The sequence below is a fragment of the Capricornis sumatraensis genome, chromosome 6, assembly GCF_032405125.1.
Source record: "Capricornis sumatraensis isolate serow.1 chromosome 6, serow.2, whole genome shotgun sequence".
NCBI classification, from domain to species: domain Eukaryota; kingdom Metazoa; phylum Chordata; class Mammalia; order Artiodactyla; family Bovidae; genus Capricornis; species Capricornis sumatraensis.
Genome location: NC_091074.1, coordinates 80,847,724 through 80,874,493, shown reverse-complemented (window position 1 = coordinate 80,874,493; position 26,770 = coordinate 80,847,724). Strand labels below are relative to the sequence as shown.

At 38.5% G+C, this 26,770-nt stretch overlaps 1 protein-coding gene across 1 annotated transcript in view; it reads right to left on the bottom strand.

Annotated features, from left to right (window-relative positions):
- Nucleotides 1-26,770, bottom strand: part of ADAM7 (ADAM metallopeptidase domain 7) — a 55,642-nt gene that overhangs the window by 16,628 nt on the left and 12,244 nt on the right. The window contains exons 5-16 of the mRNA XM_068973626.1: nt 26,662-26,738; nt 24,444-24,636; nt 22,820-22,873; nt 21,353-21,424; nt 18,039-18,208; nt 14,030-14,114; nt 12,266-12,396; nt 10,528-10,702; nt 8,958-9,047; nt 7,824-8,019; nt 7,075-7,177; nt 2,261-2,447 (exon numbers count right to left, since the gene is read on the bottom strand). Coding sequence (XP_068829727.1) covers nt 2,261-2,447; nt 7,075-7,177; nt 7,824-8,019; nt 8,958-9,047; nt 10,528-10,702; nt 12,266-12,396; nt 14,030-14,114; nt 18,039-18,208; nt 21,353-21,424; nt 22,820-22,873; nt 24,444-24,636; nt 26,662-26,738 — 1,533 coding nt within the window. The remainder of the gene's footprint in view (nt 1-2,260; nt 2,448-7,074; nt 7,178-7,823; nt 8,020-8,957; nt 9,048-10,527; nt 10,703-12,265; nt 12,397-14,029; nt 14,115-18,038; nt 18,209-21,352; nt 21,425-22,819; nt 22,874-24,443; nt 24,637-26,661; nt 26,739-26,770) is intronic.

Genomic DNA, 26,770 nt, shown 5'->3' with positions numbered 1-26,770 from the left:
GACCTTTCTAGATTGTGGTTGGTACACAAACAAATTTTCATAACTATTGACTCCTCACCATTTTTATATTTATTTAGTCATTTTCATGAGGTGTGTAGCTCACTTGTGTCCGACTCTGTGACCCATGGACTGTAGCCTGCCAGGCTCCTCTGTCCCTCTGCAGTTAAAATTATGCACTTGAAATATAGATCTCTATGAAATTATTAACTTCTGATTCCTTTTTTATATGCTGAATTTTTACTTTCCAATTAATTTTTCTATCTCATTATATGAATGATACTGTAATGTTTGTGGGTGGTGGTGTAGATAGGGGGAGCCATATCATACTTTTCACTTTCAAAGTTGCTGATTTTAATACAGTGTTATATTTTTCAAATACTCTGGTGCTTATAAACCTTGATGTGCTGGTTATTGTTTTTAGTATACATTCTCAAGTTTTCATCTCAGAGTGATAAAAACTTTCCAAATCTAGCTTCATTCTACCTGTTCGACTTAGTTTTCTATCATTTCACCAAAACTCCAATCACACTAAAACTGTCAGTTACCTGGATATGCCATATATTATGCTTTGTACCTTTGTATATTATGTAGGTATGCCTTTAAAAAAAAAAAAGCATTTCCTCAAACCATGAATAAGATGAAAAGACAACCCTCAGTATAGGAGAAAATATTTGCAAATGAAGCAATGGACAAGGGATTAATTGTCAAAATATATCAACAACTCATGCTATTCAAATATCAAAAAACAAGCACCCATTTAAAAAAAGAGCAGAAGACCTAAACCGACATTTTTCCAAAGAGGACATACAGATGACCAACATACACATGAAAATATGCTCATCATCACTAATTATTAGGGAAATGCAAATCAAAATTACAATGATATCACCTAAATACATACAAACAATAAATGCTGGAGAGGGTGTGGAGAAAAGGGAACCTTCTTGCACTACTGGTGGGAATGTAAATTGATACAGTCACTATAGAGAACTGTACGTAGATTCCATAAAAAAACTAAAAATAGAGCTACCATATGGTCCAGCAATCCTACTACTGGGTATATACACAGAGAAAACCATAATTCAAAAGGACACATGCACTCCAATATTTATAGCAGCACTATTTACAATAGCCAGGACATGGAATCAACCTGAATGTTCATAGACAGAAGAATGGATAAAGAAAACGTGATACATATTTACAATGAAATATTATCCAGAATAATATTTAAAAGGAACAAAATTGGGTCATTTGTAGAGATGTGGATAGACCAGGGGTCTACCATACAGAGTGAAGCAAGTCAGAAAAAGGAAGACAAATATATATTAATGCATATATATAGAATTGAGAAAAATGATCTTATTTGCAAAGCAGAAGCAGACACAGATGTAGAGCTCAAACACATGGACACCAAGGGGGAAAGGAAGGAGTGGAATTGACGTGTATACAATATTGATACAATATATAAAATAGATAACTGATGAGAGTCCACTGTATAGCACAGGGACCTCTACTCAGAGCTCTGTGGTGATATAAATGGGAAGGGAATCCAAAATAGAGGGGACATATGTAAACATACAGCTGATTCATTTTACTGTACAGTAGAAGCTGATGCAACATTATAAAGCAACTATACGCCAATAAAAGTTAGTTAAAACATAGAAACATGTCTTTTCTCTTCTTCTGTATGTTGAAAAATGTTCGTAAAGTTGAAACTGAAATGTCTCTCATTTAATGGCATCAGGAGATGCCATTCCATGTTCTCTAAGAAACGTCAGTCACTTCCTTTGGACTCATACACATTGATCACATCGCAATGAAAGCAACTGAGTTGAATTGTAATGATACACTTGATTTAATCTAAGAAATTCTCAAGTACACACATCTTCACATCATCTGTGTTCTGCACAGATACTGGCATCGTAGTGCATGCCCAGTAAATACATCTGAATGAATAAAATAAATGAAGACTGTTCGGCTACTTCATAGTCAATTAAATTCAAAACATTAAGTCTATAATTTCATTAAGCATCTACTGTAAGACACTAATTAAGCACATTTGTAACATTTACATAATTGGTATAAAAATATCAAGATGAATATTTACTATAGTGTTATTGCTACTCTGGTCATTTAAAAAATATTGCATATTTTTTTCTGTGTTCCCATAGATAGGCCCTCTGGGGCCAATTACAGGATCCAATGAAGTTTTAAGTGACTGAACAAGAAGTTTTAATAAAACAAAGGGCATTCATCTTACCATTCCATCACCACATTTTGTGCCAGGTGCCACCAGGCCAAAATCCTCAGAATCATGGTATAAATAGAAGGTTTTGCATTCACTGGTATTCTGTTTCAGATGTTTCTTAAGGTGGTAGATCTTCTCTTCTCCAAGGACAGAAGAGTGATGCCCACCTGTGCAAAATATCTTTCCGCATTTGATATCTCTGAAGGGAAGCAAGAATATATTCTCGCACTTGGGACAAGAAATAGAACTTTAGAAACTAGGCTGGCAGTGGAGTGGCCTGCTTTTTTTTTTTTTCTAAACATAGGCTTGTCAGAGCCTAGGAGAGGCCAGGTAAGCCTCTGGACAAAGTCTTGACCCTGAAAACTGAGATGAGCAGACAAAGATGCTAAATGACTGTATTTCTTTATGATATCTAGGTAATTCTCATAAAGCAATATTAGCTCAAGCTTACAGGAGAATATTATTAGTAACTTGGATGAGCAGAACTTGAATCAGTAGCATACTGGTCACCTATCGACCTAGGGAGTTCATCTTTCAGTGTCCTATCTTTTTGCCTTTTCATACTGTTCATGGTTTCTCAAGGCAAGAATACTGAAGTGGTTTGCCAGTCCCTTTTCCAGTGGATTGCATTTTGTCAGAACTGTCCACCATGACTTGTCTGTCTTGGGTGGCCCTACTTGGCATGGCTCATAGTTTCATTGAGTTAGACAAGGCTGTGGTCTATGTGATAAGATTGGTTAGTTTTCTGTGATTGTGGTTTTCAGTCTTTCTGCCTTCTGATAGAGAAGGATAAGAGGCTTATGGAAGCTTCCTGATGGGAGAGACTGACTGAGGGGGAAACTGGGCCTTGTTCTGATAGGTGGGGCCATGCTCAGTAAATCTTTAATCCAATTTTTTGTTGACCAGTGGAGCTGTGTTGCCTTCCTGTTATTTAGCTGGGGCCAAACTATGGTGGAGGTAATGAAGATAATGGCGACTTCCTTCAAAAGATCCAACGCATGTACAGCTACATTCAGTGCCCGCAACCCTGCAGCAGGCCACCACCAACCCACACCTCCACTGGAGACTCCTGGACACTCTCGGGCAGATCTGGGCCGGTCTCTTGTGGGGTCACTGTTCCTTTCTCCAACAGGAGATGGCAAGAGTGAACGGTGACGTTTTAGGAATCTGTGAGCTAAAATGGAGTGGAATGGGTGAATTTAACTCAGATGACCATTATACCTACTACTGTGGGCAAGAATCCCTCAGAAGAAATGGAGTAACCATCACAGTCAACAAAAGAGTCTGAAATGCAGTACTTGGATGCAATCTCAAAAACGACAGAATGATCTCTGTTCATTTCCAAGGCGAACCATTCAATATCACAGTAATCTAAGTCTATTCCCTGACCAAGAATGCTGAAGTTGAATGGTTCTATAAAGACCTACAAGACCTTATAGAACTAACACCCCCAAAAGATGTCCTTTTCATTATAGGGGACTGGAATGCAAAAGTAGGAAGTCAAGAAACACCTGGAGTAACAGGCAAATTGGGCCTTGGAGTACAGAATGAAGCAGGGCAAAGACTAATAGAATTTCGCCAAGAGAACACACTGGTCATAGCAAACACCATCTTCCAACAACACAAGAGAAGACTCTACACATGGACATCATCAGATGGTCAACACAGAAATCAGATTTATTATGTTCTTTGCAGCCAAAGATGGAGATGCTGTATACAGTCAGCAAAAACAAGACTGGGAGCTGACTGTGGCTCAGATCATGAACTCCTTATTACCAAATTCAGACTTAAATTGAAGAAAACCACTAGACAATTCAAGTATGACCTAAATCAAATCCCTTATGATTATACAGTAGAAGTGACAAATAGATTCATGGAATTAGATCTGATAGACAGAGTGCCTGAGGAACTAAGGATGGAGGTTCATGACATTGTACAGGACACACGGTTCAAGACCATCCCCAAGAAAAAGAAAGGCAAAAAAGCAAAATGACTGTCTGAGGAGGCCTTACAAATAGCTGTGAAAAGAAGAGAAGTGAAAAGCAAAGGAGAAGAGGAAATATATACCCATTTTAATGCAGAGTTGCAAAGAATAGCAAGGAGAGATAAGAAAACCTTCCTCAGTGATCAGTGCAAAGAAATAGAGGAAAACAATAGAATGGGAAAGGCTGGAGATCTCTTCAAGAAAATTAAAGAACCAAGGGAACATTTCATGCAAAGATGGGCCCCATAAAGGACAGAAATGGTATGGACCTAACAAGAGCAGAAGAGGTGGCAAGAATATTAAGAGGTGGCAAGAATACACAGAAGAACTGTACAAAAAAGATCTTCATGACCCAGATAATCACAATGGTATGATCACTCACCTAGAGCCAGACATTCTGGAATGAGAAGTCAAGTGGGCCTTAGGAAGCATCACTAGGAACAAAGCTAGTGGAGGTGATGGAATTCCAGTTGAGCTATCTCAGATCTAAAAGATGATGCTGTGAAAGTGGTGCACTCTATATGCTAGCAAATTTGGAAAACTCAGCAGTGGCCACAGAACTGGAAAAGGTCAGTTTTCATTCCAATCCCAAAGAAAGGCAATGCCAAAGAATGCCCAAACTAGCACACAGTTGCACTCATCTCACACACTAGTAAAGTAATGCTCAAAATTCTCTAAGCCAGGCTTCAACAGGATGTGAACTGTGAACATCCAGATGTTCAAGCTGGATTTAGAAAAGGTAGAGGAACCAGAGATCAAATTTCCAACATCAATTGAATCATTGAAAAATCAAGAGAGTTCCAGAAAAACATCTACTGCTTCTTTATTGACTGTGCCAAAGCCTTTGACTGTGTGGATCACAATGAACTGTGGACAATTCTTCAAGAGATGAAAATACCAGATTACCTGACCTGCCTCCTGAGAAATATGTGTGCAGGTCAGGAAGCAATAGTTAGAACTTGACATGGAACAACAGACTGGTTTAAATCAGGAAAGGAGTATGTCAAGGCTCTATATTGTCACTCTGCTTATTTAACTTATATGCAGAGTACATCATGAGAAACGCTGGGCTGGATGAAGCACAAGCTGGAATCAAGATTGCTGGGAGAAATATCAATAACCTCAGATATGCAGATGACACCACCCTTATGGCAGAAAGCCAAGGAGAACTAAAGAGCCTCTTGATGAAAGTGAAAGAGGAGAGTGAAAAAGTTGGCTTAAAGCTCAACATTCAGAAAACAAAGATCATGGTATCTGGTCCCATTATTTCAAGGCAAATAGATGGGGAAACAATGGAAAAAGTGGCAGACTTTATTTTTAGGGACTCCAAAATCACTGCAGATGGTGACTGCAGCCATGAAATTAAGACGCATACTCCTTGGAAGGAAAGTTATGACCAACCTAGACAGCATGTTGAAAAGCAGAGACATTATTTTGCCAACAAAGGTCTGTCTAGTCAAGGCTATGGTTTTTCCAGTAGTCATGGGTGGACGTGAGATTTGGACTATAAAGAAAGCTGAGTGCCAAAGAATTGATGCTTTTGAACTGTGGTGTTGGAGAAGACTCTTGAGAGTCCCTTAGATAGGTAGGAGATCCATCTAGTCCATCCTCAAGGAAATCAGTCCTGAATATTCATTGGAAGGACTGATGCTGAAGCTGAAACTCGAGTACTTTGGCCACCTCATGTGAAGAATTGACTCATTTGAAAAGACCCTGATGCTGGGAAAGATTAAAGGCAGGAAGAGAAGGGAACGACAGAGGATGAGATGGTTTGATGGCATCACTGGACTCAATGGACATGAGTTTGAGTAAACTGTGGGAGATGGTGTTCGACAGGGAAGCCTGACATGCTGCAGCCCTTTATGGGGTTGCAAAAAGTGGGACACGACTGAGCGACTGAACTGAACTGACTGAACGTGAGTCAGGACAGTAAATTTTTTTCTTGCTTGCATAGAGCACATCAGATGATTCTCATTTAAAAAATTATATGAGATTGCTATTATTATAACCCTGTTTTCACAGATGATGCAACAGTTGGAAATAAAGCAAATTAAGTGACTGACCATATTTAGAAGTATATTTAGAAGCAAAGTTGAACTTGACTCTAGGTTTTTATCATGCATTCAGTACAGATTCTGTTTGGGAGAATACAGAAACCATGTCATACATCAGTAACAAACCCAGAAGATGGGTTTAGCACATGTGTTATAGAAATTGGATCTAATATTCAGTTCTCCCATTTTGCCTTCAATGTCAGTGTCTATCATTCTTTCTTCTGATGACTTTCCTTCTTTCTTTTTCTTTTCCCCTTTTCTACCTATTTCCTCCTCCTCTTTCCTTCTATCTCTTTCTTTTTCTGCTGTTTCTTCACCTCCTTTTCTTTCTAAGAAACTTAAATCTTTCCCATCCTTCTTTCCTGCATTCCATGATTTTCAGTTACAAAATACAGAACATAAAACCAGTTAATTCCATCAGGGATGTGTGCTCTCTCCCTTCTTGCTCCCCTTTCTTTCTAAAAAGCAAAAGTTTTAGTCGCTCAGTCATGTCCAACTCTTTGCCACCGTGGACTGTAGCCCACCAGTCTCCTCTGTCTGTGGAGTTCTCCAGGCAATAATTCTAAAGTAGGTCACCATCCCTACTCCACAGGATCTTTCCGACCCAGGGATCAAACCCAGGTCACCTGCATTGCTTGCAGATTCTTTACCACTTGAGCCACCAGGGAAGCCCTCTCTTCCTAATCTCCTGAGTGAAAAAGAGAGACTGTCAGCTATCAGAGTAAAAGCTGTTCTGATTTTGCAAAATGCTTTGAGAGGGCACATGCTTTTCTTTACAAGGTACTTACTTTTCTCCACAAGGAATTAATATGCGTCCCTTGTTTTTGCAGTATCCAAATTTATTTCCAATTGTATTCATCTTGTAGCAAATATCAGAACTGGATTTCGCTTCTGGGATCCAAAGCAGTATGGTAAAAGCAAAACAATGACAACGTGAATGTGACAAATCATAAATGCCTTACTTTTCTAATATCATTGAAATTTCATTATCACTTACATAGTAGTGAAACAGATGGGATAAATAAATAATTTTAAAACTATCTTATTGCCTCAGGAGGATATTTTAGGAAGGAATATGGGTATAAAAAAGAAACAAACATACTTTTACCCGCATACTTAGATAGTCAATTAATGTGTGTGTATGCGTTCTCAGTTGCTCGATTGTGTCTGACACTTTGCGACTCCATGGACCATAGCCTGCCAGGCTCCTCTGTCCATGGGATTCTCCAGGCAAGAATACTAGAGTGGGTTGCCATTTCCTCCTCCAGGGGATCTTCCCAACCCAGGGATTGAACCTGTGTCTCCTGCATCTCCTGCATTGACAGGTGGGTTCTTTACCACTGAGCCACCTGGGAAGCCAGCCAATTAATATTAGAGGTAAAATCAATGAATATTAAAGGTATTATTTATAAAGGTGCCAGGCCATATCTGCCATAAATGACATTATCTCCAATCTTGCCCCTGAATTCCTAAAGGACAGTAACAGAGAAATAGCGGCCATTATCTTTATCTATCATTCACTGTTATTGTCTCTTACCATGATCAAACAATTCAGAGCACTGATCATCATGGGTGGGACAGTTCCCCATGAAGCAGTAGCCTTTTGCATTCTTGCAAGGAAATCCATTTACTTGGAACTGGTCCTTAGGACACCCCGAAGAGTGGCCAGTGCACCTCTCAGGGAAATCACATTCAGTTTTTGCTGGTCTGCATATAGACCCTGCTTTTTTCATCTGTGGAAGAAAAATGAAGAGATTGATTCTTGGGCATCCTTAGGCAGGCAAGGAAGGGTCAGCTGGTAGGAGGAAGTAAGTAGGCTGACCCATTTAATTTAACTAAAAGAAGTTTTAAGGATGGGTCATGAGATCATGACTTCCTTCTCCTTTCCACTGAGAATTACTATCTTTTTTGGCTTGTATATAATTTTAGGAATGACAAGCTGGTGGTATTGAAATTTGGTATTAGAACAGCCTTGGGGCAGAGTTGGAATGGTTATAAAATGGGGAAATGAGCTTGTGTTCTTCTCATCGTGCCTTCTCCATTCCTTCGTCCCTCTCCCCCAGCCCACCATACACACAAGACTGGGAACCCCTGACTATAATGAGAAATCTCCACTCCCAAGAAATCAATATGTATTTGATTTTGCTGGGGTTTTCAGAGATTTAATGATGAATTAAACACACTTTCTTTCCTTTATTAGTTCATGATCCAGTGGCATTAAGGAAGAGTCAGTGAAACCTTGGACAGAAGCATTTGGGTTTCTGATCATCTTTCTTAGGGATCTATCTCTAGGTACTAGTTACTGCTGCTGCTGGCTTCCAGTATAACTGTTTTCCCTGTTAGTTCACTGCAGTTGGGGTGCCATTTCCCCCCTCAGCTAAGGTGAAATCAGCTAGTGGTCATTGAAAAAAGACCAAAAATAATGTTGGTTGTATGACTCCACTTCTAAAATTCTAAGCACTGCTTACCCACTTCTCCACTTCCCAAACCACAGCACAGATCAGGGTTTAAAACTCAGAGCATTTCAGAAGAGGCTGTATTGAGTACCAGCATATCTGGCTGCAATCTGGGATTGGTAATGTAAGGTCACTCAGTGATCAGACAACTCTTTGGTTCTATGTATACTTAATAAACTGAAAATAGAGAAACCAGTCCTAGCAGAGTCTCTTACCTGGCAATATTCACAGCATTCTCCTTCAGCACAAGTAAACCCTGGCTTCAACATACATTTGCGTGCATCACAGCAAGGATTAGTGCAGTCCTGGCGATCATCAGAAATGAAAGATCAGAAGTGCTTTGTACTTTGGCTCCTGTTTAAAGAGTTCATTCACTGGGTTTCTGTGGAACTTAGCCTTAGTTGTTTTTCAGAGTTCAATTTAAATGCATGGTCCTTGACTATGATATGTGTATAAAGGCTACTGCTTACAACTAGTGTCTGGGACTTTTCTTTTGTTTCCTTCCCTTGGAACTGTTTAGTACTCCACAGCTAGTGAATTCTCACAAGCCCAAAGTTTGTGACCTTTTTTGGCACCAGGGGCCAGTTTTATAGAAGACACTTTTTCTATGGACTGAGAGTTTGAGGGATGGTTTCAGGATGATTTAAGTGCATTGTATTTATTATACCTCCAGTGATACGATGGGAGGCGGAGCTCAGGTGGTAATGTGAACAATGGGAGCAGCTGTAAATACAAATGAAGCTTTGCTCACTCTTGCACTGCTCACCTGCTGATGTGCAGACCAGTTCCTAACCGGCTACAGACTGGTCCATGGCCTGAATTAGGAACCCCGAAGTGAGGTATTTCAAGTGTTAGAATGAAGCTGTAGCAGTATTCCAAGCAATGCACACGGGCAAAAGCATCAGTTTCCAAAGTTAAGATTTTCTTCACATTTAATCCTAGACATTTGAAAACTAGAAGCTGTAACCTCTGGACCTGTCACAGTCTCCACTCTGATCATGGAGTCTCTCTGTGGCCATCTTACTACACTTCTTTGGAACTGTGCAATGTCCACAGCATAGCTACTAAAAATGTGGTCCTTGGACTTCCAGCGTCATCACAATGTCACAGGTTGGTAGGAATAGGATCTCAGTTCTACTCCAGACACACTGAATGAATCAGAGTCCACGTTCTAACAACATGATGATGAGCACTTGATAATGTGAGAAGTCGTTATCTAGGACACATACCTATGTGATGAGCTCTTGAAAGAAAGAGCTTCTATGTAGGAGAAAAGCAGATTAAGAATTAATTTAAAATATGCCTGCAAGGCTTATTCTAAATGTTCCAAAGACTGCTATAAATCTGTGTACATTTGGAAGGTTTCTGCTCAATTAAATTTTCTAATAATGTCCACTGGTCAACAGGGATATAGACTAGCATCATAAGGCCCTGAGTCAAACTCAACTGACTGTGAGGGATTTTGTAGAACAAATCCTACTGTGCAAGAGAGATAGGACTTAAGGAGACCTATGGGCCCTTCATACTAGAAGAGCCAATTAGCATATAAACCAGGCAAATGAGATGCTTTGGACCTGAGGCAAGATCACTGCACACAATTCATGACTTGGGAAGAAGTTTGCAAAGAGGCTACCCAACAGCATGTTTCCAATTCTTTTTTTTTTTTTAATCATACTTGTTGAAGCTTTACAAGGATTACCATGGTTGATTAATGGCTACATCCCTGCCTAGGTTCTAGCTGAGTTGACACTTTGTAAATTGAAAGACATCATTGTTGGCAAATACCTGAATAAGGCCACAATCACACTCCTCTCCATCATCCAACCTGTTGTTTCCACAATATGGGTAATCAGAAAACTTGTCAGAAAATGGAACATTGAACATGCACGTTGGCCTGTAATCCTTGAGAAATTGCTGGTACTGGGTTTTGCTGCATTTACTGAATTTCAGTGCAGGAATGCTAGAGATAGGACAAGTTAAAAATAAAGGTTAATCATATCAATGCATATTGGTAGAACAGCTGTGAAAATTCTATGAAGAAATGAGAACAAAAAACAAAGAGAGGACTTCTCTGGTGGTCCAGTAGTTGGGAGTCTGCCTGCCAATGCAGGGGATGTGGGTTCGGTTCCTGATCCAGGAATATTCCACATACCTCAGGCCAACAAAGTCCATGCGCCACAACTACTGAACCCATGCTCTAGAGCCTGTACCCCACAAGAAGAGAAGTCACTGCAATGAGAAGCCCATGCACCACACCCAGAGAGCAGTCCCTGCTAGTCTCAGCTAGAGAAAAGCCCCCACGCAGCAACAAAGACCCAGAGCAGCCAAAACAAAACAAATAGAAATGATGGACTCAAAGTCCATTTACCTTTCTTATTCTTGCCTTACTGTTACAGCAGAGCAGGAACTGGGCTCTTTATTATATGAAATGTCTTTTTGAAATACAGCCAACACAGGCTAGTTTAGTGAAAACATTCAGACTATGTATCTTCCAGAATATGCTTCCTGAAGCCTGTGTGTGTATGTGCTAAGCCACTTCAGCCCTGTTCACCTCTGCGACCCTATGTACTGTAGCCCACCAGGCTTCTCTGTCCATGGAATTTTCTAGGCAGGAATGCTGGAGTGGGTTGCCATGCCTTCCTCCAGGGAATTTTCCCAACCCGGGTATTGAACCCACGTCTCTTGTGTTTGCTGCAATGGTGGACAGGCTCTTTACCATTAGTCCTACCTGGGAAGCCCCCTGAAGCCTACATCTAGGCCAACTGTACCTGCTGTTTCCATGTCACTTCTTATTGTTCCACTTGAAATAATCTATATTTTTGTCTATCACGTGTGCAAGATTACTAGCTTCTCAATACAGGAACTGAATCATGTTCAAGTTTTTAAAAAGTAAACACTAGCTAACAGGATACCTGGTAAAAATTGTTCTCCATAACTTTTCCTGAAGCAACTTATTTTCATAAACATCCTAGGAATGTGATATACTTCTTTTTAAATTGAAACTCACCTCCCTTCTATCTTCCTCTGGTTTTGACTCCCTGCTCATTATTATTGATACAATGATTAACTACAGATGGATTTTTAAAGTCTTGAAGACATTTGAGGGAGATGGTGTGTTTCTCTCCCAAATATTACTAATTATGTAGATAATGATGTAAAATTGGATATCAGTTACTAAGTTCTTACCCGGGATATATTAGGAAAATTCCAGATAATAACCATAGTGCTAGTCATTCAGTTGTGTCAGACTCGTTGTGACCCCATAGACTACAGCCCACCATGCTCCTCCTGTCCATGGGATTCTCCAGGCAATACTAGAGTGGGTTGCCATTCCCTTTTCCAGAGGATCTTACTGACCCAGGGATCAAACCTGGGCCGCCTGCATTGTAGGCAGATTCTTTACCCTCTAAGCCACCAGGGAAACCATAGCCATATAATAACCATATAGCCCTATAACACTGAGTTTTAATCAAAGTCATTCCTCCGATATCGAAATATTTTCTCTATATTGTTGGAATCTCACCTTCCACCACTGTTCATCACACATTTTTCCAAAGCACAGGTACACGGGTAATCATCATGACTCATCCCAAGGTTATGTCCCAACTGGTGTGCCATTCTGCTTGCAATTGCACTGACGTCAGGTAAAAGATCCTGAGGCCAAAAAAACCTTACATTAAAAACTTCTATAAAATAGCACACTACAGTACATAAGCTTTGAAGCAGTCACTAAGATCTGGTTTCTAGCTTCTGGCTAATTAGTATCTTATCTGAGAGATTAAGAACTTAATTATCTTCCATTCTTGCACCTTAATTTCCTCACTTATATAATGAAGTTGGACAAAACCTTTTTATGGTCTCTAACTCTAACATTTGTATTTTTTGTGTGTGTGAAGCAATAGTCATTATTGATTTTATATAGACTCATTCTTACAAATAGCTCAAACTTATTAATTAACATCCTAACAATAAAATAAACATTATTGATGATCTCCTATTACTAGATATTCAAAGGGCATAAAAAAAAATATGTGAGTTTAGGGTTTTCCACTTATAATCTCACATTAAGCAATAATGTGATACAATCATGAGGAGAGAGTTACTACTGTGAAAAAAGTCAGAAGATCAGTAATGGAAAGTCAAAGGCAGCGTTGATTACTATCACTTTTCTTAGTTCTATTTTATATTTTAATTTCTATGTTAGTGGAAAACTTTAATTTCTGAAGAGGGGTGGGAATCAGGTTACTATAAAGGAAAAACACCCCTAATTTGGTAATTTCATCTTACTCATATGACATTTAAAATGTATCCTGGATGGGTTATAATGTCATAATTGGAGTGCACAGCCTATATTAGATTAATTTGACTCTATTATACAAAATTTTATTTCTGAAATACTATAGGCAAAATCATAATCATTAAAAGAACCATGGGAATGAAAAATCAGATAGTCATCTTAATAAGTACTAGCTTTTAAGTTCAAGGTCTTACAAGACTGTCTTGAGCATAGCAACAACTAGGTAAAGACACTAAAGGAAATCAACTTTGATATTTTAAAGCTTATCTTAGGGTTACTTGGACAGAATTTACTGGAAGCCTAGTGACTTGGGAAGGGATCAGGTAAACAAGGGGTGTTGGCAGTTTGTAGGTGGTAGGCTTGCTAAAATTGAATGGTAAGGCCATCTAGATATGATATTTGAAGTAGTTTATACATTTCCTGAATAAAACCAATTATGTTCACTTGCTAAACCAGCCATCAAGTTTTATGTACATCACGTCTTTATAAATAACTATATATAATAGGCAAAAGAGCTTCCTTAGTTTTTGTATGTTAATTAATATATTAACATAAGTACTGAATACTCTTTTCATATGTAAGAACCTTTAAGTAGGCTTATACCATTTATAGGAGTTTGACAGAAAGTTGCTACTGAAATCTTCAGATTTCATATTTGACTTTGTAAAAAAATAGAAATATATACCAAAACTCTATCAGTGTGATTATTTTTATCATGCTAGAGAAGGTTTCAAAGGCAGGAAGAATCATCCAAAATCCAATGTTCTTTTAGATTCTGAAAAGCACTGGTTTATCTTCATTATGTATTTATAGTTTTTATAATACATTTCCCACTTAAGAAAGAAACAAGACAGCTTCATCATGACATATTTTGATGGGAATATATGATAAGATGCATACGTGGTTCCTTTTAATAGAATACAGAAAATTACAGTAATTTAAGGTAAACATTCTAATTAAGTAATGTAACATAAATAAAACACAGCTCACCTTAACAACACTGGAGGAATAATAGGGCAGGCACATCCCCCCTGGATAAGAAGTTCCATGCGCCTGTGCATAGAGCCACTTTCCACTATGAACAAGATACAAATAAACCCGTAGTTCAATTAACACAAAGACTGAAGTGAAGTGAACCCCCCAGTGCTAGTACCCTGGTACATGAAAAGTGCCTTTTCTTTTTCCTGGAGTTCTGAAATGGAGGATGACCTTAGTTGATATCAAGCTCATTTTAAACCTGTGGCATTTTAGAGGCATTGAGAAAGTCAATGTAATCTTGAAATTAAATTATAAAAATGCCCTTTCCAAAAAAAATAATAATAAGGTCAGAGTCCATTTGACTTAACTTTAGTTTGCCCTACACTCAACTTTGGATAAGGTCACTTAAAAGACAGAAATATTTAAAAGGGTTCAGAGGGGAAAATGCAGCATCATGAACAGACTCAGCATCATGGTTAGTTTGCTGTGCTTGAAAATTAAAACAAAAATAATTAACCATAGAAACTCATAGAGAATTTGATAACTATTATCAGATATTTTAAAAACACTTGTCATGTAAAAAAGGCCTATTCCTGGATTGTCTAAAAAGACAGATGTAGATGCGTATTCTAAAGGGGCCCAAATCTCATATGCTTTCAAGAAGAACATTCAGAGTTTTACCACTCTAAAAAGAACTATCATAGGTTGGAGGGCCATTCTTAGAGTGTAATAAAGTGAAAGTAAAAGTCACTCAGTCATGTCCAACTGTTTGCTATGCCACGGACTATACAGTCCATGGAATTCTCTAGGCCACAATACTGGAGTGGGTAGCTGTTACCTCTCCAGGGGTCCTTCCCAACCCAAGGATTGAACCCAGGTGTCCTGAATCGCAGGCGGATTCTTTACTGTCTGAGCCACCAAGGAAACTCAGAGTATAATATGGAGAGTTCAAATACAAAAAAGGTTGTCAGGTCAGGTGACCACTCTCAGTCTTCAAATTTTTTCATCAAGAAGAGATGCTATTTTTCTCTCCTCACTACTGAAATATTTTTCTCCCTATATTTAAAAGTCTTAGTATTTGACTATGCATCTTGGAAGAATTTAGGATTCTGATCTTTCCAGACTCTGGGGATCTTGAGAGAATATCAGATATGGAGATGAACCACCAGAGAAAGCACCATCTGGATTCTAACTTAGCTCATCGTCACTGAAAACCAAAAGTCACAGGATGATAATGTCATAGATGGTATCCAATCACTTCTAGATCTATGTGAATATAGAAGTAAGAGATATAAGAAACCCAACATATAAGAAGTTCCAAATATGATGGTCAGTTAAACATTTAGCATTCCCCTCCCCATATTCCTATTTGTAGACATACTATTAGTGTGTGAAGCTACTGCTCAGAATAAGAGACATTCATGGAAGTAAAAGTTTGTCTACATAAAACAAATTAATATTCCTAGACTAACTTATTAAGTATTTTAAGACATACATCAATGGATTAGGCATGGTCCTTGCCTGCTATGAAGGTCATGATGATATTTCAGCTTACCCCCCATGATTTTGGGACATAGTAGTACATGAATGTGTGAAACTAAACCAGATACAGTTATTCCCCTGGAACTATATGTTACAGTCATTGTGATACCAGAAATGATATCTGGAGTTCTGGTTTGCTCATCAATCTGTCAAATAACTAGACTGAAGCTCTGATTATGGGCCTTGCAAGCTTCCTAGTTCTGAGCTCAGACTGAAAGTTAACATTGAGATAATGCTGTTGTTATTGTTGTTCAGTCACCAAGTCGTGTCTGAGTTTTTGTGACCCCATGGACTAGAGCACGCTAGACTTCCCTGTCTTTCACTATTTCCTGGAGTTTGCTCAAACTTATGTCCTTTGAGTCAATGATGCCATCCAATCATCTCATCCTTTGTTGCCCCCATCTCCTCCTGTCCTCCCAGAATCAGGGTCTTTTCCAGTGAGTCAACTCTTTGCATCAGGTGGCCAAAGTATTGATTGGAGCTTCAGCTTCAGCATCAGTCCTTCCAACATTCAGGGTTAATTTCCTTTAGAATTGACTGGTTTGATCTTCTTTCAGTCCAAGGGACTCTCAAGAGTCTTTTCCAAGACTGCAGTTCAAAAGCATCGATTCTTTGGCACTCAGCCTTCTTTATGATCCAACTCTCACATCCTTACATGACTACTGGAAAAACCATAGCTTTGACTATACACATCTTTGTTGGCAAAGTGATGTTTCTATAGTTTTTAATACACTGTCTAAATTTGTCATAGCTTTCCTTCCAAGGAGAACATGTCTTTTAATTTCATGGCTGCAGTCACTGTCCACAGTTATTTGGGAATCCAAGAAAAGAAAATATGCTGCTGCTTTCACTTTTTCCCCTCTACTTGCCATGAAGTGATAGGATCAGATGCCATAATCTTACTTTTTGAATGTTGAGTTTTAAGCCAGCATTTTAACTCTCCTCTTTCACCCTCATCAAGAGGCTCTTTAGTTTCTCTTCACTTTCTGCCATTAGTGTGGTATCATTTGCATATCTGGGCTTCCAGGTGGTGTGAGTGGTAAAGAAGCCACTTGCCAATTCAGGAGACCTAAGAGATGTAGGTTCTCTCCCTGGGTCAAGAAGATCACCTCGAGGAGGGCAAGGCAACCCACTCCTCTATTCTTGCCTGGAGAATCCCATGGATAGAGGAGGAGCCTGATGGGCTACAGTCCACAAGGTAGCAAAGAACTGGACACAACTGAAGCAACTTAGCACACGTACACATCTGCATATCTGAAGTTGTTGATATTTCTCCTGGAAATCTTGATTCCAGCTTGTGATTCATCCAGCCTGGCATTTGGCATGATGTGCTCTGCATGTGACAGGCAGGGTGACAATATACAGCTTTGTTGTACTTCTTTCCCAATTTTAAACCAGTCAGTTGTTCCATGTAAGGTTCTGACTGTTGCTTCTTGACTTGCATACAGGTTTCACAGGAGACAGGCAAAGTGGGCTCGTATTTCCATCTCTTTTAGAATTTTTCAGAGACTGTTGTGATCTATACAGCATATTCAATGAAGAAGAAGTAGATGTTTTTCTCGAATTCCCTTGCTTTCTTTATGATCCAATGGGTGTTGACAATTTGATCTCTGGTTCCTCTGCCTTTTCTAAATCCAGGTTATACATCTGGAAGCTCTCTGTTCATATACTGCTAAAACCTAGCATGAAGGATTTTGAGCATAATCTTAACAGCATGTGAAATGAGCACAACTGTATGGTAATTTGAACATTCTTTGAAATTGCCTCTTTGGGATTGAAATGAAAACTGACTTTTTCCAGTCCTGTGGCCACTGCTGAGTTTTCCAAATTTACTGGCATATTGAGTGCAACACTTCAACAGCATCATCTTTTAGGATTTGAAATAGCTCAGCTGGAATTCCATCACCTCCACCAGCTTTGTTTGTAGTAATGCTTCCTAAGGCCCGCTTGACTTCACACTCCAGGATGCTTGACTCTAGTTGAGATCACACCATCATGGTTATCTGGGTCATGAAGACCTTTTTCGCATAGTTCTTCTGTGTATTCTTGCCATCTCTTCTTAATCTCTGCTGCTTCTGTTAGGTCCTTATTGTTTTCTGTCCTTTATCATGCTTATCCTTTCATGAAATGTTCCCTTGATAGCTCCAATTTTCTTGAAGAAATCTCTAGAAAGTGTATTTGTGGGCTGTTTTGTAGGCCTTAAGAGAAATACTGGGATTACAGGTAGATGGAATAGGTAAAGCTGGTACCACCCTTACATAGTAGCTGTAAGGACATCAAAAGAGATGCTGAAAGACCATTATTAGGGAAAAGATCATTTACAAGGTCATTTGGAAATTTTCTATAACCACACATAATATTTTATTCCTGTGGCTTTTATCCAAAAGTCAACTGCTTTAAAAATATTTTAGTTTGTTTGTATTATTTTCTTTTTGAAAATAATCCAGCTAATATGCAGAAAAATAGAGCAGTTACATACCTGAGTAACATACTGTGATCAAAATTTTTCCTTTTTTTAAGGATTATTTCTTGCCAAGCTGAAAAACGCAGTAAGGTAGTTTCTATGTTTGAATCTACCTCTATTTTGTCTCCATTTGTCCATATTTCAAGGCCAACTAATGTCACATGAATGTTCAAGGTTTTATAAATCTGTTCAAAGGAGAAACAATTTTTCACAATGTCAAACTGCAGAAGGATCCTTTATTGTGACTATATTTCTTTATATTAAAAAAGTAATTTTGATGTGTGAAGTACATAGCCAAAAGTTCAGGCCTCATTTTATAAATAGTTGTATTGAAACAGAATATGAGGTTGAGTCATCCAGAATATTGGGTGAACCGCCATGGCCAACCAAGAAACTTGACTAAAAACATCAGATTCTCTTTGAATTATAATTCTGATAGGCACTGGGCTCAGGATATGTCTAAAATAAATACATAAGTAAAGCTCTGAGATAATACCTAGCCTGAAAAAATGAATTTATGAATCCTGGCACACAATGGAATGAATATTCCTTATCCATCTCTCTACTGAGGTCATGAGCTGGTTTGGAAGTAGACTAGAATGTTGATATTGCATTGTCTGCAAAGGGATTTGTGCAAAAATGTTCATAACAGCTTCATTCACAGTAGCCTAGATTGGAAACTACTCAAATGAATATCAATGGGAGAATGCATGAGCAAATTGTGATTTCCATACCCTAGAAAACTACCTGGAAATGTCAGAGAACAAACCACCAATACACACACAGCAACATGAATGCATCTCAGGCATTGTGCTAAGCAAGAGAAGTCAAACACAGACGAGGACATGTGGTGTAATTCCATTTGTGTGAAGCTCTTAGACTAGAACTAATCTACAGTGAAATTTTTCAGAAAAGTGGTGTGGAGAGCCAACAGGTTACTCCTAGGGATACAGGAATTTTGTGGGAAATGGATTCTATTATGGTCATAGGAGTGTGGCTCACATAGGTGGGTTCATTATTCAAATTTTTATAGCTAAGACTTGTGCATTTCAAACCACTGAACTTACCACTCTCAAACCTGTAAAATAATAATAAGAAGAATGCAGACCTATGTATTTCAAAGTATTGAATTTACCTCCCCAAACTTGTAAAAGTACAATAATAATAATGCAAGTGGTAGGCATTGGCTAGTGATATTGATAAAGAGTAGAATGATGATAATTGTTGAAATTGGATGATGGATATATAGAGGTTCATTATACTGTTCTGCTTACTTTGTATATGATTAAAATTTTCCACCAATAAAAAGTTGTAGAAATTAAAAAGAAAAAAAAAAGTAACCTAGGTGTCATGTTTGTGCTCCCTGTTTAATTTTTGGAATTACTTTGTTGTGTAAGAAAACTTATTGGTAATTGCTCAAAGCTTCAAAGCAGACAAAAATAGTTGTAGCTCAAGCCTTCTCACTCTTATTCCCATCTGCTTTTGTAAACACATAGTTGATAGATACTTTGATGCCAGGAGAGAAAGAATTAAAGCAAATATTATGAAGATTTTGAGACAAAGAACTATGTGATAAATTAATTTTATATCTCAAAATAGCCAGTACAAGTCAGTTGAAAGGAGGAGTGGATGATAAACTATAGACACTGAGTTAAGAACAGAAATAGAGAGGTGAGCTTGATAATATTCATAGAAGATGTAACTGATTATTAAGAAGTTTAATAGTCACATCATTGCTATAATAATAATTGTGTACTAATTTTTCACTTTTTTTTAACCTGCATAATATGACTATATAGAATTTCATGTGCCGACACAATAATCATGATTCATGGTCATTTCATAACCATGAAGAACTATGGTTTTCATAAACTCTTATAAAGTTAGATCTTTAGCTAAACCATGATCTCAAACCTAACTAGATGTCCACTCCTTTGTCTTTCTTGATGAAAGATTTTTTCTTAACCTGGGTTCTTTGGACTCTCTACCTTCTTGGGTGGACTTCAGGTTCATAAAATTGTAATCGAGTGCAAATGGAAACAATATTTGCCATTCTCTGGATATATTCTCTTCCAGTGAGAAAATATCACTGAACTGAACTGAAAATATTTAGTACAAATTCAGCAATGTGCAATAGTTTAGGGATGGGAACTCAAGGAGAGAGATAGATCTGTGTTATACTTGGATCCATGTTAGGGGAGTAATAAAGATGACTGCAAGAAATAGGAGAAGCAGCCCTTGACATTCCCCCAGAGCAAAGCCCCTTCTGGACTGGTGAAAACCCCTGAAAGATGGGCATCCCAGCAGTGCTCAGCCTAAGAGATGGGCAGACAGAGCTAATAGTCTTCAAGCCAAGTCAGTGATCCTGTTCAGCTAGGAAAGGGGGTCAACTTGACTTAAGACAGCCAACAGGGCTTTACCAGTTTCAGAGCTGCTTCTCCTGCTGTGCCCAAGCAGGGAATCTGATTTGCAGCCCCGCTCATTGCTAAATATAGACTTCAGTCTGTCTAACCAGGAACCCTCACCATGGAATCTTCATAGCCCATCCAACAGCCCTAGGCCCAGTAGAATTTGAATAGAGGTCAGTTCATGACTTCCCCTATCTGCAGAGCAAAACTAGTGGCCTCACTTAACCCGGGAATTCAGTGCACAGTTAGGGCTGGTTCAGGTTCCCAAACATTCTAGTGAAAAACTAGAAACAGATCAGCTGATGAATGAAAAAAAAATCACTGACCAAAAGGGGTGATTTCTACAGTGTTTTTTTTGGGGGGCCCTCTTTATCCTAGTAAAGGAGCTGGCTACCTCAGAAGGAGTCTGTTTTTAAAAGATGTGTAAAACTCACCGTATTATTTATTTAAAAGGGTTCTAGTTCATTCTAAGTGAGACAAAGTAATCATTCTGCTGCTTTTTATAGAAATATTTCCCCTGATCTCTCTGTCTGAAGATGGACTATAAATTAGTGCTTGAAAGCCTTTTTGCTATACAATGCAAGGTCACGGAACAGTAATTTGAAAGAATGGGTTTTATTATTCATGGTGGGTAGTCAAGTCTTTGTACACTGCCTTGTAAATTTTGTGCTTAGTAATGAATGTTTGAAACTTATCTAAATATTAAATGTCATTTACTTAGAAAACTTAAAACCTACAGTTGTGATTCATTTGTTGCTTTGATTTTTTTTTTCCAATGGAATTTTGTTAATTAGCCACCTTGGTGAATTTTATTTTGGGCTGTATCAGTATCAGGATTACTACAAAAATCCAGCAGAGATCTAGCCTAAAAGTTTCTTTCATTTGTGTTTTTGGCTTGATTCAAACTGTGTCAAATCTTACCATGTTGACAAAATTGACCATTCCCCAAACTCGGTTCCTCAGTCTACTGTGAGGTTGACTATTTCTGCGATACTGGAAAAATAGACATTCAATTAACATTCATCGATCATAGAAACTGAATGTAATTTCAACAAAATTATTCCCATCATAGTATATTTCAAAGAAAAAAATTCATTGGCTTTCCTTCCAGTGAGCTGAAAAATCTAGACAACTTATGCAGAAATACACTTTTAATATAAAATAATCAGATATAGCAGTTTCTAAAGGCAGTTTTAACTTGGCACTATTTTAAGGTGTTTCTTTATAACTCTGTTCCTCTTCACATTACATTATATAACATTATACTTATTTATTAAGCCAACTGATAATTGTTCTTTAAAGCAGGGGTCCCCAACCTCTGAGATCAAATGCCTGATGACCTGAGGTGGAGCTAAAGTAATAATAATAGAAATAAAGTGCCCAATAAGTGTAATGCACTTGAAACCATCTCCCCGTTTCCTGGTACATGGAAAAATTGTCTTCCAAGATACCAATTCCTGGTGCCAAAATGGGTTGGGGACTGCTGCTTTAGAGTCCATATTTATAACAAGACTTATTAAAGCTGCATAGCAACCACTATATTGCAAAAATCAACAACTTTATCAGCCCTCCTGTATCCATGGTGGCCACAGGCTCAGGAGCATATAATCAAGGATCGTCCTGGAGCCAGAGATATGATGGAGAAGGACAAGAAACTGTGGTCCACCCCACTTCTTTCCACTTGGGCTTCACTGGTGGCTTAGCAGTAAAGAATCTGCTTGTGATGCAGGAGACTGCCAGTAGTGCAGGACACACAGGTTCAATTCTGGGTCAAGAAGAGCCTCTGAAGAAGGAAATGGCAGCACATTGCAACATTCTTGCCTGGGAAGGACAGAGGAGCCTGGTGGGCTATAGTCCATGGGGTGGCAAAGAGTCAAACACGACTGAGCAATTGAGCACAAACCCACGTACAGACTGTAAACATACTTTCAATTTTTTGGTAAGTTGTTTATCATTTCCTTATGTTTATAATGGAGAGGGAGGGTTCTACTTTGGCTTAGTCTGCTGTATACCCAAAGGATCTTATCAGTTCAGTTCAGTTCAGTTCAGTCGCTCAGTCGTGTCCAACTCTTTGCGACGTCATGAACCACAGCACGCCAGGCCTCCCTGTCCATCACCAACTCCCAGAGTTCACTCAGACTCACGTCCATAGAGTTGGTGATGCCATCCAGCCATCTCATCCTCTGTCGTCCCCTTCTCCTGCCCCCAATCCCTCCCAGCATCAGAGTTTTTTCCAATGAGTCAACTCTTTGCAGTCTCTTACATAAGTCCGGGGAAGCTAAAAACGGAACTTTGAACCTGGAATTAAATTCTGATGAAAATACTACTTTCTCTTTGCTAAAAAAATCACAACTACAATAGAGAGCAAATGTTTAAGTGAAAACTTACCACGTTATCATCGGCAACAATGAATAGTTCAATATGCTTTTCTTTTTCCTTGCTCTGGAAATGTATGCAAAATTAAATGAAGTATGGTTAATATTTCTTATCTTAACATTTAAAGTTAAAACTTTCAAGGTGAAAAATGTTGGTATTATGTAAGGTGAGGTCCAAGAGTATATCTAATAATTCTAGAAATTTAGGTAAATAAAACGCATTATGTTATTAAAACATGTGGTTCTATTCATCAGGTTTTAGTGAAACTGAAACAACATTCCATATTTTATATTCCTTCATTTCTTTATTTAGTCTTTCAGGTAAAATAAGAGTTATAAGTAAATAATAATGAATACAATTTTTAACATTTAGTTTTTTTTTTATATATAAAGTAAACACTTACTAAGTAAGTTCATGTAAAAAAGGCCATCTATAGTTGAGAGCAGGACATATAACCAGTCAATAGGATTGACTGTATTCCTTCTACTCCTCTGTCTCCCAATCTCCCTTTGTTGAAATTCAATTCCAAGGAAACTTGTAAAACATTGCTAATTATAGATCTTTATTTTATAAAACACAGTTCCAGGAAATTCTAAGTTTTCAGCCTTCAGTATCAGGTGCTAGGTACATGCATATTCTCTTGAGTATAAACCAGAGGCATATCATTCACCTATTTGACTAAGTTATTCTTTTCTGAGCTAACTAGTCATTTATTAATTGATCGATTTAATCAGAAAACCCCTCTTAGGCATCTAGAAAGTTTCAGACACAGCCTAAACCATGGATATGTGAAGAAGACAAATACTCACAGATCTTAAGGCTAACACCTCGCGGAGATTTAAGATGATATGAGCTAGGATGCTGCTACTGCTGCTGCTGCTAAGTCGCTTCAGTCGTGTCCGACTCTGTGTGACCCCATAGACGGCAGCCACCAGGCTCCCCTGTCCCTGGGATTCTCCAGGCAAGAACACTGGAGTGGGTTGCCATTTCCTTCTCCAATGCATGAAAGTGAAAAGTGAAAGTGAAGTCGCTCAGTCGTGTCCGACTCTTCGCGACCCCATGGACTGCAGCCTAGCAGGCTCCTCCGCCCATGGGATTTTCCAGGCAAAAGTACTGGAGTGGGGTGAAATCACCTCCTATGAGCTAGTATAGAAAAGCCTAAAACACAGAAGACTATCATTGTAGTGTCATTCCACTAGAAATTCCACCTTAACAATTAGACTATTTGGCTTGATGTGAGGGAGATAATCTGGTTTATCATCAACAACTCCTCCCCAAAAAACTGTGGCAAGAAAGACAAGGAAAGAAAAGAATATTTAGGAGAGATTTCAAGATGTAAATTTCATTCCTTCCAACCACATTTAGCTCTAATACTATAAATCTATATATTTAGGGTTGTAGATATCCACCTTCTTTGAAATTGGTGAGACAAACTAAGATTTGCTATAGAAAATGAACACTTTCTATAAAGATAAGAACAACAAAATTTGACATTTCAGATTTCAAACAGTGAAGAGTCAGATTCAGGTAGCATATACACTGCTTTCATTGGGCTTATAATCTCTCTTTTGAGATGAGAAGGAAAATAAGAGGCATTTGACGTGGGATAAAAATGATTTTAAAATAAAGCACTCACTTCCATTTTGGAATCTTCCAGGGATTTAGTATTATCCTTTGGAATAGTTGTCCTGGTAAAGTTGAGCTCTGTACAAGAATAATTGGCAGGCTGCTGAATCAAGGGGTCATATTTGAACACCAGATGTTCTCCCTCATCTGAATATTTCACTGGTTCAATGAGATATCTTTGATCTCTCACCCTGAAGAACCCCCTGTGGAAATTGGGAATACAATGTCTATTTACAATCTCTCTCATTTTTCTGCTACATTCAGTTCAGTTCAGTTCAGTCGCTCAGTTGTGTTCGACTCTTTGTGACCCCATGAATCACAGAATGCCAGGCCTCCCTGTCCATCACCAACTCCGGAGTTCACTCAGACTCATGTGCATCGAGTCAATGATGCCATCGAGCCATCTCATCCTCTATCGTCCCCTTCTCTTCCTGCTCCCAATCCCTCCCAGCATCAGGGCCTTTCCCAATGAGTCAACTCTTCGCATGAGGTGGCCAAAGTATTGGAGTTTCAGCTTCAACATCAGTCCTTCCAATAAATATTCAGGACTGATCTCCTTTAGGATGGACTGGTCAGATCTCCTTGCCGTCCAAGGGACTCTCAAGAGTCTTCTCCAACACCACAGTTCAAAAGCATCAATTCTTTGGTGCTCAGCTTTCTTCACAGTCCAACTCTCACATCCATACATGACTACTGGAAAAACCATAGCCTTGACTAGACAGACCTTTGTTGGCAAAGTAATGTCTCTGCTTTTTAATATGCTATCTAGGTTGGTCATAACTTTCCTTCCAAGGAGTAAGCGTCTTTTAATTTCATGGCTGCAATCACCATCTGTGGTGGTTTTGGATCCCCCCAAAATAAAATCAGCCACTGTTTCCACATCTATTTCCCATGAAGGGATGGGACTGGATTCCATGACCTTAGTTTTCTGAATGTTGAGCTGTAAGCCAACTTTTTCACTCTCCTCTTTCACTTTCATCAAGAGGCTTTTTAGTTCCTCTTCACTTTCTGCCATAAGGGTGGTGTCATCTGCATATCTGAGGTTATTGATATTTCTAGGACAGTATTTCTCTGTTCCACTTTGTGGAGTTTGCCTTTTTAAGAAAGGGAAACATATTATAAAGCAATTATCCTCCAATTAAATAAAATTTAAAAAGTAAGAAAGGGAAACAGTGGAGTCAAGGCCTCATGTCAGCAGGTAGCCAGGTATTCTGAGTGAATAAGAGGTGATATACTGATGAGATGATTGGATGGCATCACTGACTCAACGGACATGAGTTTGAGCAAACCCTCGAAGATAGTGAAGGACAGGGAAGCCTGGTATGCTGTAGTCCATGGGATCACCAAAGAGTCAGACATGACTTAGAGACTGACCAACAACAGGAGGTGATATGGCATGTGACTCCTTGCTAAGAGACAACTCATCTGGATTTCAGAAGTTTGGCAGCTCCATCTTTCCTCTGAAGCATGAGTAGAGTAGCAATTCCCACTCATGGTTGAGGACCCCTGGCAAGTCTGAGTTCATGCAAAAATTTTGTGAATTTGTATGTATTAATTAAAGAGTAAATATATGAAAGTACAGACAGTGCTATGTGGTAATTGTGTTGTTAAAGGGTTTTTTATTCTTGGAAATACTGAAAACTGAACACATAAAATCCTCATAAATGAAGATACAAGTTTCTGGTTTTTCTACTTTGCCTCCCAACATCTTCTTCCTTTGTCCTTGAGCCCAAGATTTAGAGACAACTTATATCGGCTTTACTTCTGACTTTTTTATTTTCCAGAGACTGGAAACACTGCCTAATTTAGTAAAAAGTTGTGAAGCATTGTGCTGTGATGTGGTAGGAATGTATAGGATTAGGAAATAGAAGGCCCATTTTTGGACAGAGTTCAACCACCAGCAAAATGAATGTTCAGGAACGAATCTCTGATGTCAGTATCCTGATCGATAACATGAGAGGCCAGGCTGGATGAATCTCAGTTATCTTCCAGCTCTGAATTCCTTGATCATATATTGAAAAATCAGTCTTGTTTAGAGCATGTTATATCTTTTTGTCTAAAATGAACATAAAAAATGTGCTAGATTGGATATTCATGCCAAAATGCCAAAAATATACAGTATTTTTTGCCATTAATTTTTCTGTATGAAGTGTCTTTAAAAAAATAAAGGAGAATGTCTTTGAAAATTCATAGAATAACTCATTTAAGTAGAAAGATATGGTGCATACCTCAGACCATGACATGTGCTGATGCTGACAGCAGAATCAAACTCATGTAAGATAGATCCTTGGTAAAAACAGTGGTCCTAAAAGAGATGAAGAGACTGTTGACATAAGT